Raw genomic sequence first — 17,567 nt, 5'->3', positions numbered from 1 at the left:
TCTTTTTCAAAGCACAAAATCTCACACCTTGTGCTTTGCCTCCTAAAAAGTAATTATAATAAATAAATAAAATGAATTCCACTATACGGAACGATTGGTTGAAAAGCAAGAAACTTTTATTGAATTTTATTTTTCTCTTTTCTACGTGTTTCAATTTTGCAAGGAGAAAATAATTTTCTGACTATGATAAGTTTACCAGACAATTATTGCAGTAACTTAACAAGGCAAGCTCTCTATGGATGGAACAATAACATAATTTTTTTTTTAATTTTTTAAAAATTTTTTATAACTTTTGTCTTTTTTTGTACCTTAGATCGACTTCTTTTTATTTTTTTCCACAATGTTCAACGAAAGTCAATAGCGAAACTTATTAATTGTATGATTATAGTAATTTTTCGTGTTAATTTGAAAAATAATTGACCAGAATGTGAGAAGATGTAACGCAAACTTGAACTTTGCCACGCGGTCGTCGACGCGCGCAACTTACCAACCAATAAACGAAAGACTCTCGCGGAATCGCGACGTTCATCTCTTTCCCTCCTCATTGTAACTCGTGCTTCTGGCAATCACTTGCGTACTGAACGCTCACCCAATAGGATGTGTTTTTTCAAATATTTTTTAAATACAAAAATACTTTGATTACTTGGAGAAAAAAAGTGTATTTTTATATATAATATTCCTAAGAAACCTAAGTTTCAATTATTTTTCACATCTTTCGCAAAAGTGTACTCTTTATCTCATCTCGTTTTTGTGCTCAAAGAATTTTAAGAAAGTTGAATATTAGATTTCACGTGCGTCACATTATCGCCTCAGGTAAGATGTTATTTTATCGCTTTTTTTTAAAGAAAGTGTTAGAAATATTACGACCCTGACTTGTTCCTAAAAGTTCAAATTCTTAAAAAAAATTGTTTAAATTACCGAATGGCATAATGACGTTCTTTATTTCATTAAAAATATTCTTTTTGTTTATTGTCAATTCACTTCTTATCCTGTCACCTTTATGTTGTTTTTTTTACATCGTACAAATTTAATTTATTTCAACATTTAAAAAAATAATTTTTTAAAATAATTTTTTAAAATAATTTTTTAAATATTTAAAAATATTTTTTAAAATAATTTTAAATCTTTTTTTAAATATTTGAAAATATTTTTTTTCATGTTTAAAAATATTTTTTTAAATTTAAGAAATAACTTTCTATTAACAAAAATGAAGTCAAAACTATAAGTTTTCGGAGATTTTAATTATTAGCACGAAGTTGTAAATATTTACAGATGAAGGTTACTAGTTTCTTCAATGAAAAGAATCTACATCTAGATTCGTATTTAGATTCGTCAAGTCCCTTTTTCGATCAGTAAGAAGTTTCAGATAAATATTTGTTCTATTGAATTCGAATTTTCAAAAAATCGAATTTCTTATTTACTTTAGCACCGGAATCCCGAGCTCCATGTATTGTTTTAATTTTTTAAAGTTTAAAATTTTTAAAAATGACTGTTTATACTCTAAATTTGAACCAGTTAGAATTTTAATTTATTTAAATCACTAACTGACTTTTTTTGTTATTAAATCAGTGAAAATTGAATGTAAAAGAAAAATATTTCTTTAAGCGATAAATCTGTAATTTTTAACTTTTAACTGAAAAAAAAATAAAAAATTCAGTTACTGTTTTAAATCAGGTTAAATTTTTTAATTTAAATTAAATTAATTAAACTTTTTTTTAACTCATTAAAATTCAAATTTAAAGAATACTTTAAGTTGGTAATTAAAATTTGAAAATGGTAAAATATTTAAGTTTATATTTTGTTATAAAATATTTAATAAGAATAAAACTTGAATTTTAATTTTATTATAAAATGATAGTAAAAAAAATCCATTTAGTTTGAGTGAAGAAAATTATTATTAACTTTATTATAAATAATCAAAAACTATTTTAAATTTTCAGAAGAAAAGAGAGATAATTAATTTTTATGATAAATCAATACGTAATGATTTTTTCACATAATATAATATTTAGTCAATGAATACTTTCTCTGCATTGGAAATTTCCTTATCTCAGACCTACTTTTACCTTGTGCAACTTTGTACGTCATTTAAAAATTATATGGGTTTTAAAATATTCACTCTATCGGTTTAAAATGAAATTTCCCTTCATACTCATTAACAATTTGTATTTCCGATAAAAAACTGTATAGAATAAATTCTGCATTTTATGCGAAGATTTTTCTTTTCTATCGTGTATATATGTAAAATCTCTAAATTATTAATCTTTTCATCGCAAAAAATTAACTTCACTGTTGATTTCAAAAGAAATTGTATCAAATAAAAAATTGATTCTAATTTTTGACTTCAATTTAAATCAATAATTTAGTATCAATTTGATACTTTGAAGAAAACTATATTATAAGAAAACTTATATTTGAAGTTTAATTCAATATTTTTTATAATAAATCAATAAATGTCTTTTCTCTTTTTTTATTACATCAAAAATTTATTTTTTAACCGCATTTTCAAATTGGTTTGAAAAGTATTTAATTATTTATGATATAGTTTACGGAATAGTGAGAGGAAAATAATTGTGGATATTTTATTAGAGAGTGACAAATTATTTTTTAGGAGACGAATAGGAATATTTGAATGGAGAATCGACAGTTTATTTTTGTGATATACTATTTTTGTATACTATAGAGTTTTTCAAATGATTTTTTTTCTCGAATTAAATTTTTCGAATTCTTGTGTTATACACATTTCTTCTTCTTTTTCTTCTCGACTCTAGAAATAAAGTGCGATATATTTTCCCTAGTGTTTCGAGAGTTGAAAATTGAACTTAAAACGTCCTTGAGAGCCTTGTGCTACTGACTTTTAAGAGTTGCGGTATATTTTTTTAATTCAATGAAACTTTGACCAAATACCTACATTCTGTAATTTTTTTTTTAAAAGCTTACAGAAAGCTTTTTTAAAAAATTTCAAAAGCATTTTCTTTGAATTTTGGAAAACAAATAAATAGAGTGCTGTAGCGTAAAATAAAGGGTATGAAGAATTTTTTATATCATTCATGTGAAAATATTCTAAAAAAAACAAAATTTTCTCTTTCGTGTCAAAATTTTTGAAAAAGGATTTTTTCATTTATTGAATAGCTCTTGATTTATTAGAATTCCTTTGAGCAACGTGAAAAATAGTAGGAATTCTTCATTTCTCGGATATTTATATTAAATTTAACATTTTATGAAAGCATTGGTTTTCTGTTTTATGTTTCTTTGTTTTTACCTTTTATTAATTAGAGCTTTTTAATTAATTTTTCCTTCTATGATAAAATATAATTTTATTAATTTTTGTGAAATTTTCTGTGGAGAATTTTATTTTTATTTTCTTGTGTACATGAATAATTTAAAATTTATTTTAATTGCAATTGTTCTTTGTGACTTTGTTGTGGCGCGTCGCGTGAAAAAAAAGTAAAAGACACCTTTTATGTATGTTTAACAAGGTCAATAAAATCGATGAATAATTAAATTTAAATTCTTATCCTTTAGCTGCAGTTTATGATAAAGTTTTTTTTATGCAATTATTGTATTTGATTAAATATATTTCAAAAGAATAATAGTTTTTGTTGTACTGGAGAAAAACAAGTATTTTTGTTGCAAACATTTTTAGCTCAAATAATTATTAGTTCTTTATGAACACAGTTCCCGAAAAAAAAAATTTGAGAAAAAAAATTTGAGGCTTTTATGATTAAATTCAATTTAAAGGTAAAATGTCCGACATTTTGTTATTTTTTAATATTTTAATTTTCCAACTGATTTGAAAAGAGGAACAAAAATCCAAAGGTGCAAAAAAAAATTATCCTAAATTAATTAAAAAGTTACAACCACCAAATGATTTAGTAATAATTTTACTATTAGTAAAATTTTATTATTTGTTGGTAGAATTCTACTAATTCAGATTTAAAGAGATTCGAAATGGAAAATTTTCTCTATTATTCCTAGCAACAATTTATATTGAAGACTTCCGGTTTGTTGTGTCTGTTTTTTTCTGTTATGAATATATTGTGACACTGTCTTTACACTACTCAATTATTACTTTTTTTTCTTACAAAGGTGCTACACTTTCATAGGTTCAGATAAGTTCATTGCTATAAAGAATTATGTACACAGGTGCATAAAGAAGTAGAAAAAAAATCACATTATCCGAAAATTTATTTGTCCAACTTCAAAAAAAAAATGCTGAATGTTTTAATAATTAGCCGCATGTGTAGACTTTGTAATTTTCTGTTTTTTTTTTGCAAAAACAGCAAAAAAAAAAGCAATTTTAAAAGTGCTGAATTCATTTAGCATAAGATTAACATTAAAAAGAATTTTAAATTAAAGTTTTTTTTTATTGTCGCATTTTAATTATCTTCTTTGTATTTTTGAAGTACTGGAGACAAATTCTAATGAAGCATTTTTCGTAATGGTTGAAAAGAGTAAATTTTCTTTTAAATCAATAGTTTATTTGCAGAATTGAGAACTTTTTGCAAAACTATTTTTTGCAAAACTATTATTTATGTTTAAAAATATTCCGCACCTCTTTTTAGTAGACAGTATATAATTATTCAAGGTTGCATTCAGTTTATATTCGACCAGCAAAGTTTACTTTTCATGAGAACTTTACTTTTTGTTTTCGTTGACCCTCAGAGAAAAATTTCTATTTATTATAAAACAGAATTATTATTTTTAAATTTTATTTTAATATTTCATATCGTTGTTCTGTTTATATGATTTATGACGTAAAAGATTATTTTGCGTTGTTGGAAAAAATCGGTTTTATTTTCATTTGAAAAATTTGTTTTCAAAATATGTATTTCGAATTCGAATTGACGTGTTTATTGGTTTTTACTTTTTTCTCTTTTTCTTCCATCTTAGTTGTAGTGCATTTTCTTTTTTAGCTTGCATTCAGTTTTCTTGGGTCAGTGACCTAATTATTTTTTATCTCGAGAAAATATTGCGTTCTAAAAATGTCTTTATAAAATAATATTATTGGTGATGATGCTGGTGTATATAGTAAACAATAAGAAGGAATATAAAAAGCTTTTCATTAAAAAGAATTTTCCGCTTTTTTTTTTGTCTTTGAAAAGGAATCTACTTTCAAGGAATTCAAGCTTTTGTTTTCATTCTTTCATTATTTTGCCATAATTGCTTTTCTTCCGTTCAATATTGAAAGTCAATGGAAAAATATATTAGTGAAGAAAAATTTGTTTTATTTTCACATGCAATCTATTTATTCGTTATAATAGGAAATTTGTTTTTTTCTGTGCGTTATTTTTTGTAATTATTTGAAAATTGAAAATGAAAATGTTTTTTTCCAGTTATTTTCATTGTTGGATTTTCGAATTAAAGAGTGTATCCCCTTTGTTCAGAGAGGGAAAATGTACGTTTTCTCTTGAGCCTGATCCAAAATGTAACTTAACTTCCGTTGACGTTTGCGAAACTCTCTTTCTCTCGTTTTCAGTATTGTTTGCGGCCTTCTGTTTTGTCTTTCTCTCATTTCGTTTTGGTATGAAACGTTCAGTCGTTTCCGGAAATGGAACACGGCTGTGAGACGCTTCCTGTGCCGCAAACTGTTTCCGAGATCAAGAATTTCTCATTCACATGCAGAGATATATTTTTTATGCAACTAACGAATGCTCAGATTGTTCTTTTTCGAAAAAGGGGGAAAAAAACAAATGATTATTTTTTATTTATTTTTTTATTTATTATTAATTTTAATTAAAATCTATTTTACTTTAAAACCTCAGGTTCTAAACAATTTGCAGCAAAAAAAATTATTTGAAGCCAAAATTTGATATTCCCTTCAAGCCTATCTTTCGAAGCAGATGGAAATATATATATTATTTTATTTACAAAAACCAATGAATCATATATTAAATATTATATTTTTAACTATAATAAAAAGCAGTTAAATAAATTTCAATTTAAGAGAATTATTAAAAAAATTTGTTTTTGATACTTGATAACAAGGAAAATTGGTTTGTTTTATTTTAGATAAATATTTTTTTTAAAAATACATTTATTCAATGTATAACTATAGTTCGAGGCAACGAAAATCGATACGCAACTTGTATATTTTGTATACGAGCATTTTCTTTATTGTAGTTTGTAAACTTAAAAAAAAGTCTAAAGTAACTTAAAAACTTTTCTCGATAATTACGAAATTACACTATTTATGAGAATTTTTTAATTTCCTATAATGTAAATTCACGTTACTAAGGATAATATTTATCAAGATATACAATATCAGACAAAATCAAACAAAGGCTAATGCACAAAATTGGTAGACTATTAATTTCCGATTTGTAATCAGTATGACCTTAAGAATTTTTAAATAATCAGTTTCACACAAAGAAAACGATTCTTGTCTGTTTTTAAAAAATTTTGTCCGCCATTTTAGATCCGCCATTTTGAATTTTTGAAAAACATGTTTATATCTGTAATTAACGTCCCTAAAGAGTGTCAGATTTATTTAAGTCAGGGACAAATAAAAATGTCAGGGATTTTTAACAAAAGTAATTGAAAAAATATAAAATTTATAGAATTACTACAAAAATTTTGCAATTATTTGTAACTTCTGACAAATTTCAATTTTTTTAGTGCTTTTAACTAAAATTCTTCTATAAATCCATTATTTTTTAATAACTAATTAATAATATATATTAAAAAATTGAATTAGTTTCAGAAAAATTTGAATTATTAAAATTTTTTAAAAATCTAAGTTAAAGAAATAATTAATATTAATATCAACTTAATATTTCTAATTAAATTCATTCAAAATTGAAATTTCTTAGGCCACATTTACAAAATTAGAGACATTTAACATTATTAAGAATATGAACATTAATTTTGGGAAAAAAAATTTTTTTGGGCTAAACATTTGTGAAAGGTAAAAGAAAATAAATTTCCCTTTTGTTTTTACCTCTGTGGTACAAAATTCTGTTTCTCCACCAGGACTCGTGTTTCTTTTACATAAAATTTTAGCTCTGGGTCTTTTGCACGCTGTCTCATGATCCAGAGATTACCGCTTAACAAACAAAAGCTTCGACATTTCAAAGCTTTGGAAATGATATGAATACATGTGAATGTTTCCATGTACTGTCAGACAAGTGTGCTTTCATAGACATCCCTCCTTTTGAAATTTTAGTGCCAGCAACTTGAATCTGTCATGTTCTCGCTCGTGTGTTGCTTTTTCATATTCTGTCCTACAGAAATCATTGCAAGTCAACAAATATATTGTCTAAACTATTATTTTAAAATCAATTAACGACTTTTTGTTTCCAAGTCCTTGCTTTGTATGTATATTCGTAGAGGCAACATTTTTTTCCAATTCAATGTTTCCGCACTTAATTCGCCATTCATATATATATATATGGGAAAGTAATTTTCTGCAAAATAATTCCCTTCTTTTAAATTGTAGGTAGATTTTTTCGTTTAAAAACAAGAGAAAAGAACATTTTAATGTTATTGCAGTCGTTGAAAAATCATGTAAATATTGATTTCAAATAATATTCTGCAATAGAAAAAAAGAGATAGTAAATGAAAAGCTGTGAATTTTTTTCTCTTCCTTTTAGTTAATATTTTGTGATTTTAACATTTTAGCCGATTTTAATTAAAAAAGCTTTTTCATTCTGATACATTTTTATTGATGAATTTTGTGCAAAAAAAAAAAATTTTTTTTTGAAATCAACAAAATGTTTATATTGACAACGACAAATTTGTTTTTCTCTCAAACAACTGCGTACTTAATATTTTGATCTTTTAATCCATTTTATCAGAGAAAAACAAGAATTTAAATTTTTTAAATTAGACGAGTTGTTTACTATTTAAAAATTTCTTGCTGTTTTAAAACTTTAGAACTGTACAATGTATATATATAATTTAAATGAATCATTAATATGAAAATTTATACTGTGTTTTTATCCTACAAATTTAAATATTTCTTTCTACATCGTTGTAACAAAAATTTTATTTTACTTTTTCCTGATTCCTTCTTTTCATATATCTCTATAATAAGATATATAATTTGAGACTTTTTGTAAAATCCAGATTATTTCCAAAATTAAAAGAAAAATTCATTGAAAAGATTAGCTTAGAAACTTTTAATAAAAACTTTCTAAAATATTAACTTCCTTTTAATCAAATTCTACTGAAATTTTTATGAATTGAAAAATTTTCAATTCATCGAAACAGAGAAAGTATTTAAAAATACGGACTTTACGGACCAAAAATGAAAAATTATAGACCATAGGACAAAATTTTCAGTTATTCGTAAATTCTTCATCTAAATATATGTTAGAAAATAAAAACTTAAAATAGTATAAAAAAAAATTCAATTAAACTTTTTCAAAAAAATTAGTTTCAAAATTCAATTCTTTCTAAAAATTCACGCTATATTGCTTTTAATATTCAATTATTCTATCTAAAATTTTAACTGAAATTCATTTTTAAATCAATTTTCATTAAAAAATTCTACCAGAATTCCATTATTTTAAATACAAAAGTAAATAATTTATTGAATAATAGAATGTTTCTCAAAATTAAATTCTCATAAAGAATTTTATCAATAAATTTTTCAATAATTGAATTCTTTTGACGAATTTTAATAAAAATTTTATAGAGTAATTACATTTTTCGAGGAATTCGATTAAAAATGTATTAAAAATAATTGAAATTCTTCAATGGGTTTTATTATTTATGAAAAATAATTGAATTCCCATAAATAGAATTTTATTATTTACGGACATAATTGAATTCCTGTAGAAATTTTATTATTTATGAAAATAATTGAATGATTGCGAAGAAATTTATAATAAATTTGTAAATAATTGAATTACTGTGAAATTTTTATTATTTTATGAAAATAATGAAAGGTTTGCGTAGAATTTTATTAAATTTTTTTTTAAATAATTGACTTCTTTTGGAAAATTTTGTTAAAATAGTAAATATTAAAATCATTGAATTCAGGAAAATTTTTGGAAATAATTGAAAATTTTGTCAAGAATTGTATTAAAGTTTTTGAAAATAATTGAATTTCCAAGAAGAATTTAAATATTTCCAAAGATAATTGAAATTTTGACGAGGATTTTTTTAAATTCTTGAATATAATTGAATTTTTGGGAAGAATTTTCTGTACTTTTGATAATTAATTGAATTTCTGCAATCATTTATAATTTCTGTATAATTCTTTAAATTATATCGTACAATTTACGAACTTTTTGTCTTTTCTGAATAAAATTACGAAATTTACGGACCTTTTTTTAAAAAAAAAACTGACTTTTACGAACTTTAAGCAAATTTACTTGACCTTTACGGGATTTACGGACCAATAGTTCGAGCTATGAGTACTCCTATTTTCGAGATTTAAATTTTCATCAAAAAATGAATTAAAACATTTTGTTATAAAGTTAATTAAAATTAATAAAAACATTTTATTTATTTATTTTTTTGGTTTTTAAGTTTTATTGTATATGTAATTTTATTAGAAATTAATAAATTGATTAAAGTCGTTAATAAATTGAAGGTAATAATTTCATATGTTAAAATTAAAAAAAAACAAAAGTTTATTAAAACGTTTGTATAAATTTCTTAAAATAATGTTTACATAAAAAATTTCAATGTTGCAGTTTGCATAATGTCTTATTAGACGTTATTTGCTATCTAGTTTAATTATCATCATCACTTGACATGTAATTTCAACATTCTAGATAATCTCGTAAACCTACTAATCGAATAGCCATGTATAGTATATTGCTGAAATTCCATTAGCCGTTCAACCGATTTGACTGTAATTTCGTGTAATTCATCCAATCAGAATTTTGTATTTACACCGCAGATTTCATTTAATTGCTTTAAAAGAATAATTGCTTTAAAACTTGTTTTTAAAAATTGTTTTTAAAAATTGTTTTTAAAAATTGCTTTTAAAAATTGCTTTTTAAAAATTTTATTTTTGTCGATGTTATAATATATATTATCTAGATTTCGTTGACAATTGATTGTAATCTAATAATATAATGATAAGAAAATCTTCTTTGACAATTGAGAGATAAATTGATCCTATTTGGAGGGTATAAAAATTGAGATAAAAATTTAAGACCACATCATACTTTATGAATCAATTTAGATTGTAATTGATTTAAAAATAGTCTTGGAGGTTTATGACTCCAATATGTGAGGCAATAAATGTTTTTTTAAATTATTGTTAAAAAAAATATATAATATATATAAAAAAATTAAAAAAAAATGTAATAAAAATCTTTTTAAAATCTTATTAAAATATCATTAAAATATTATTAAATTTCTATATTAAAATTTTATTTATAAATTTTATGCCAAGATTTAAAAAGTTTATTTTAAAAGTTTACTTTTTAATTTAAAAAAGCTACTTTCATCGAAAATTAAAAAAAAGTGATGAGAAAACTAAGTTATTTGAAGTATTTATTAAAATTCATTTTTGCTTAAATTATTTTTGAACATTGTTTACATGTTAACTGACTTTTAGCGTCTTAAAGAAGCTGTTGTACTTGAAAAGCCCCAACCTTGGAAACATAGTTGAGCTTTAGGTAATGGATGTTTCATGTTTACTGAACCTTTCTTAATAGCAACCCTGGTAACAAGAGTTCTCAAAGTTATGCAGCACTTTAGAACCTACAATTTTCATTTATTACTCTTGTAATAGTTAATTAGTTTTCAAATTTCAATTAAACGTGAAAACAACTTTTCCTTAAATTTTATAACTAAAATATAAACTTTACATTTTGAATTCTATTTTTGTGAATTTAATTTTTAAAGGATTACAGATAAAACAGAATATTTCAGATTTACCACATATATATAAAATAAAATCGATTTCTTGAAACTCCTAAAGTATACAAAAAATTTTATTAAATATTCCAGAGAGAAAAATTTTATTACAATAAATTGTGTGTTAAAAGAAATTATCTTTTATGCAATTAGTTGTCTGGGAAAATAAACTTGATAGTGGAGAAAATAATTTTCTAACCCCCGTTCGAGTTGAAAAACGTGCGACTCGTATACGATACTCGTAAAAAGAAAAATAAGAGAGAATGTTCCAATTTGGTAAATGGCAAAAAAAAGGAGTCAACTTTTTCTTTCAGATCCTTTACTTATTTTTCTCCATTCCCTCAAACTGCTGCACTTCTTATTTCTTTATCTCATTTGTCTGTCACAGTCTTATTTTCTAGAACAGTTCGAGAGATTTATCTGATCCCAGAATAAGGAATATGATTTTCTACTTTTAGAAATATATATTTCGATATCAAAACACGTTCATATTTATATATTTCTCTTGAGAACTTCAACTTTTTTTTGACGAGTGTCGCGTGATGGAAAGAATTATTTATTGAATACAAATTAGTTGCATCTATTTTCGATGTGGAAAATATAAAGAAAGTTATTTTTAAAGAAAAGAAATTATATGGTTGATGACGAAAGTAATTTACGAATTTTTTTTTTTCTTTGATTGAAAGTTATTTTTTGAGAGGTTGAAAAACATGGATGATAAAGGAAGAGAATAAATCATTCTTTTCCTAACTTCTTGTAAAGTTTTATCATCATCTGCTAGTATTTCGTTTATTTCTGCTTTTCTTTACTTTTTCCCAGGACGAAAACATCTTTATCAAAAACATTGGACTGTATCTTAAAAATGTTCTGAATGTTCTTTTGAATTGCTTTTGATAAAAATTTTAATATTTTTTAGATCTTAAAACTGGAATTTTTACGAATATATTAAATTAATGTATTTGTCCCTATTTTAGAACGAATAATATTTTCTAATCTAATTCTTGATTTAATTTTGTCCCTTTGAAATAGGGATGAGGGCAGTAAATAAATTCAAGATTACCAACTTAATTAAGAACATTTTGTTTCTTAAATATTTATATTAGTCGATTTTTAATTTTTAAGACCACCATATTTGATCCGCCATTTTGAATTTCTTAAAATTAAGTACAGATTCGTATTTAGCAACTCTAAAAACCCCCGAGTAACGAATTTCAGCCGAATTCAGTCGTTTTTCTATGTCCGCCATATTGGATCCGCCATTTTGAATTTTTAAAAACTGACCACAGATTCGTATAAATTTGCTTCAAGTTCGTAAAAGTCAGTTTTTTTGAAAAATTTTCCCTAAAGTCTGTAATTTGATTGAAATAGAACGAAAATTTCGTAAATTGTATAATTTGAAGAATTTTTGAGAAATTACAAATGATTGCAGAAAAATTCAATTATTTTCAAAAGTATTAAATTTCAATTATTTTCATAAATAATAAAATTCTTCTCTGAAATTATTAAAGTTATTTTCCAATATTTTAATCAAATTCTTGGCAAGATTTCAATTACTTTCAAAAGTTTTTCCAAATTCAATGCTTTTCAATATCTAGAATTTTAATAAAATTTTCCAAAAGAATTTCATTATTAAAAAAAATTTGAAATAAATTCTACGCTAAAATTCAGTTATTTTCGCATAAATAATAAACATTTCATTAAAATTCGTCTAAAGAATTTAAGTGTATAAAAAATTTGTTGATAAAATTTTTTATTGGAATTTAATTTTAAGAAATATTAAATTAATAAATTACTTATTTATTATTATTAATTATTATTTATTAATAATTAATTTAAATAATAACTCTTAAAATTTTTATTAAAATTCCTCAAAAGAATTCAATTATTTAAAAATTTATTGATAAAATTCTATATGAGAATTCAATTTTAAGAAACATGCAATAATTCAATAAATTGTTTTTTTTGTGTTTAAATAATTGAATGCTAGTAGTATTTTCTAAAAAAAATTAATTTAATAATAGATTTGAGTTAAAATTTTAGAATATAATTGAATATTAAAAGCATTAGACCTTACATTTTTAGAAATAATTGAATTTTGAAAAGGTTTCTGATTAAAATTTTTGAAAATTTGAATTTTTCGTATTTTTAATTAACAATTATGTGCAATTAATTTTTTTTTGAGAAACTTTAATTGAGGATTTTTTTGAAATTATTTAAAGTTTTTATTATATAATGTATATTTAATTGAAGAATTTACAAATAATTGAAATTTTGTAAAATTGAATTGTAAACAAATGAATTTGCAAATTTTTAATGAATTTTTTCAAAAATTATTAAAAATAATGAATTTATAGAAGAATTTTAGTTAATAACACGAAAAAAAATTAATTTTCGAAAAGTTACAAATTATTGCAAAAAATTCAATTATTTTCAAGAGTAATAATATTCTTCACAAAAATTAAATATTGTTTAAAAGTAATAAAATTTTTCTTAGAAATTCAATTATTTTTATAAATAATAAAACTCATTGCAAAATTTAAATTATTTTTAATACAATTTTAATCGAATTTCTCGAAAAATGTAATTATTCTTAATAATTTTATTAAAATTTGTTGATAGAATTCAATTATTTGAAAATTTGTTGATAAAATTATTTATAAGAATTAAATTTTGAGAAACATTCAATTATTCAATAAATTATTTACTTTTATATTTAAATATTAGAATTCTCGTAGAATTTTCTAATGAAAATTAATTTAAATTAGATTCTAGTTAAAATTTTAGATTATAATTGTAAAAATTATAATTATTAAAAGCAATATAGCGTAAATTTTTAGAAATAAATTGTGTTTTGAAATTAATTTTTTGGAAAAAGTTTAATTGATTTTTTTTATATTATTTAAAGTTTTTATTTTCTACTAAGCATTTAATTGAAGAATTTAGGAATAATTGAAATTTCGTGAAATTGAATATTGTAAATATATGGATTTGAAAATTGCCAAAGAACTTTTTCGAAAATTATTAAAAATAATTGATCTAAAGTAGAATTTTAGTGAAAAATCTTTGAAAATAATAATAGAATTGAAATGATGAAAATAATTTTGATGAAGCATTATTCTTATAATATAAAATAATGATTTTATCACTGGGCCATCTTTAGTTATTGTTAAACATGAAGATATCGATCACTCCGACTCGAAGACTCGGAGTTATTGATATCTTCATGTTTTACAGTTATGAATAAATTTAATTTATAATTTTAAATAAAATGTTCTCTTATTTGACTCGGACTGGTTATATTTTTGTCCTATGATCCTTAAAGTTGTATATTTTTATTTTTTTTTTATATTTTTGGTCCTTAAAGTCCATACTTTTAAATACTATTACTGGTTCGAGCACTGAGTTGCTTGAAATTCGTTAATTTCAAGCAAAGTCAATCGATTTTAAATTTTCATATCCGCCATATTGGATCCGCCATTTTGATTTTTTAGAAACTGATTCCAAATTCGTATTCAGACCTCAAAAAACCTCCGAGTAACGATTTTCAAGCGAATTCAGTAAAAAGAAAACTGCGTGACTCAAAGGATTAAAAGAACTTGTTATTTATAATGTTTTTTTTATCTTATGGTGATTTAGATGATGGTCCAGCCTCTAGATATGTTTTCAATAAATAGTAATAGTCGCAACTCTGTGTTCATTAAAAGAAAAAGATACAATTTTATTTTAATCTAAACGTAAATGTTTATTTATTTATAAATATAGTACACTCCAACGTAAAATATTTTTCAAATCAGATGAATATGATAGAACCGAAATTAATTTCCACACAATTGGAATATATTGGCGAATTCCATTATTGACATTTGGCTATGGATAATAATGGAAGCTTTGTCTTTACTCGATTTCCGTTTGCATTCGCTATTTCATGACTGATTGCAAGTCTTCGATTATAATTTTCTTAGAATGTCCTGGCATATATTAATCTCTCTATAAATTAGAACTTTATTAGAATTACGAATTTTCTCGAATTATGAAATGATTTTTCCATAATTTCAATATTATTGTTATGGAAATAATTCTTATTCTGTTGAATTTTTCTTCTTTGCCCAAATTTTCTTATTACTTGGAATTATTTTTTACTCGCAATTTTTGGATTTATAGTTTGATTTTGTTGTTTTGATATAGAAAGACCATTTGTGTTGAATAGATTCGATTGTGGATATATAAGTTTGGTATATATAGCAGTCTAAACGTGAATTAACGTTTCAGATTCTGTGTGGAAGTAAGTCTGAAACGAGAAAAGTTTTCCCAGATTAATCCTTGTTTTGTAACGACGGAAATGGAGTAAGAGCATCGTCAGCTGGTTTACAGGAAGCCAATCGAAATAGAATTTATTGTAAGAAAAAGTTTGGAAAATATTTTTTTTTCTCGGTCTTTAGAAAAACCTTTCGATTGCTTTACATATTTGAAAAACTAAAAAACTTTAATTCATTGACGATAAAATAATCAACTTAATTATGAGATGATTAAAAATGTTTGTTTGACATTATGCCATTCTTCTTTTTTTTTTTGTAAGAATAATCCGTTGAGAAAAGAAACGGATATGAAGACAAAATTACATAATCATTCTATAAATCATTCCATCTGAAACTTACAATCTGTTTTTAATTTCAGACAATACCTCTTCAATTAAATTGCTATCATTTAAAAAGGTGAAATTTTGGAGAATAATTGACAATGGAGCTTCTTCAGGAACCTGGTTGGAAACTGGAACGAAAAGGATCTGCACTTCTATTGCGTAGAGACAGTTCTTATCTGAGAACAGCGAGGGTTTGTTTCCGGTGCGATGTCGAAGTTCGAGAATTCGAGAGAGACGAAGATTATTTTGATGTAGAACCGGAAGTAGCAGCTAGTCCTCTTGCAATGTGTGCAAGTTGTTTAGCAGCACTTTGTGTTACTGTCGTTCTTCCTTGGCTTCTAATTGGGGGTTAAAGAAGAAAAGATCACCGCAATGGAAAATTAGACAAAAAAAAAGTCAACTTGAAAAGTAATTCTTGCCAAGAATAGAGGTGACTGCAAAAAAAAAAAGATGCTTCTGAGGAAATCAGAATCACATGACTGGCTTTTAATTAAGAAAAAGATATACTTATTAAAAGTGAAACATATATCTCGTTTAGACTAAATGCAATTTTTTCTCAGCAAAAAAGTCTTACCTCTAAATATACAAAAATATTCCTTCTTTTACTTTATTATTTTCTCTAAAATGCAAAATCCTTTTGGATTTTTTTTTAACGAGGGAACTTTTTTCAAAAATGAATTTTTACAAAGAGGATTTTTATTCCGAGGGGATTAAATGCTTGAGGATAATCTTGCCAGAGAGAAAACTATCCTATAATGAATAATGCTTTTAATTGAGTTCACTAAATCCTGAATAGTAAACTTTATATGTATCAAAACTTTTTCAAACATTTTCAAACATTTTCAAACATTTTAATTTAGAATTCAATTTTTTTATTCCGATTATTGGGAAATTTTTTAATACATTCTTGTCGATTCGAAAGATAATTCAACTATGATTATGAAAATTTTGCAAAAGACTAATTTTGAAATGTATTCATACATGTTTCTAAAGATAATCCTTTTCTGCAATTATCGTATACACTTGTATATAATTCTGCATGGAGTTTTTATTCGCAGACATAAATGTATGCTATTCACGGATTAAGTAATTGCTATCTGAAATGTAAATCCAATTTTCCATTAACAGAAATTCTCTCAAATTTAGAAAATTTGAAAAAAATATAAAATTCAATTGAAGAGAAAAATAAAATAATTCGCTTTGTACATAAATAAAGTATTGGATAAAAAGAAAAAAAAAGGACTTTATAGTGAAAGAGAAATAAAAGTATTTGAAAATACTTGCATAACGAGTTTGTGTCCCTCGAGACGGAAAAAGTCTTGGAAAAATTGTACAAAAGAATTTCCACGTACAATTTGTGATATTTGCGTTTAAAATCTTTTAAATGATTTTATTATTACTGTTGTTTATTGATAGAAAAAATATATCCTATTGTATCGAGTCATTTTTATCTGCAGTTAATTTAGTAACTCTATGAGGCCAAAGAAAAATCATTTTTAATATCTAAAAATTTTAGAACCAGTTGAATTAAATATTTCAATGAAATAATGATATAAATACTTATCTCATCATACTGATTCAATTAGTTTCTATGAATTAAATTCATAATATAACAATAATCGAAAATCCAAATTCGATACATAAATATTGAACTTTGTAAAATTCTTATCAAATACGCTCAACGAGAAATTAAATCAAAATTATAAGGGTCAATGAAAAGTTTAATTCAACTCGTTATTTATAATCTGTCTCTGTATTACAAATTAATGAAATGATTTTAATGGAATTGCAGATAATGCAAAATAAAATATGCATATATGTATTTACCTTGTGACAATCAAAGTTTTCATATTATAATGTAAATGAATTTTGTGTACATATAATTAATTATATTAATTACAATGTTTAACAAGGAACGTTAAAATTTTGATAATATGATGTAATATTTTGTAAATTATATACATTATATAAATAATACATAAACCTCTAGATTATTAAATCCTTTCTGCCTCTAATGTTTCATTAAAATTGATTATTAGTATTATATTTGAAGTTAAATGTACTAGTTAATATAATAGAATTATTTGGAAACATTTATTTTATTCTT

At 23.5% G+C, this 17,567-nt stretch overlaps 2 protein-coding genes across 3 annotated transcripts in view; both read left to right on the top strand.

Moving 5' to 3' along the window:
* The window catches only part of LOC122509246 (sestrin-1), a 207,381-nt gene that overhangs the window by 62,804 nt on the left and 127,010 nt on the right, over nt 1–17,567 (top strand). The window lies entirely within an intron of this gene.
* LOC122509247 lies at nt 520–17,427 on the top strand. The gene is made up of 2 exons (XM_043623173.1): nt 520–813; nt 15,496–17,427. Exon 2 carries the CDS (start codon nt 15,559–15,561, stop codon nt 15,811–15,813), a length of 255 nt encoding a protein of 84 aa, XP_043479108.1. The 5' UTR covers nt 520–813; nt 15,496–15,558; the 3' UTR covers nt 15,814–17,427.

The sequence above is a fragment of the Leptopilina heterotoma genome, unplaced genomic scaffold, assembly GCF_015476425.1.
Source record: "Leptopilina heterotoma isolate Lh14 unplaced genomic scaffold, ASM1547642v1 Lhet_6, whole genome shotgun sequence".
Lineage (NCBI taxonomy): Eukaryota > Metazoa > Arthropoda > Insecta > Hymenoptera > Figitidae > Leptopilina > Leptopilina heterotoma.
This window is presented reverse-complemented; position numbering and strand designations above follow the sequence as displayed.

Excerpts from the sequence above, each read along its gene's own strand:
- LOC122509247 (XM_043623173.1), top strand. The coding sequence starts at position 15,559 with ATGGAGCTTCTTCAGGAACCTGGTTGGAAACTGGAACGAAAAGGATCT.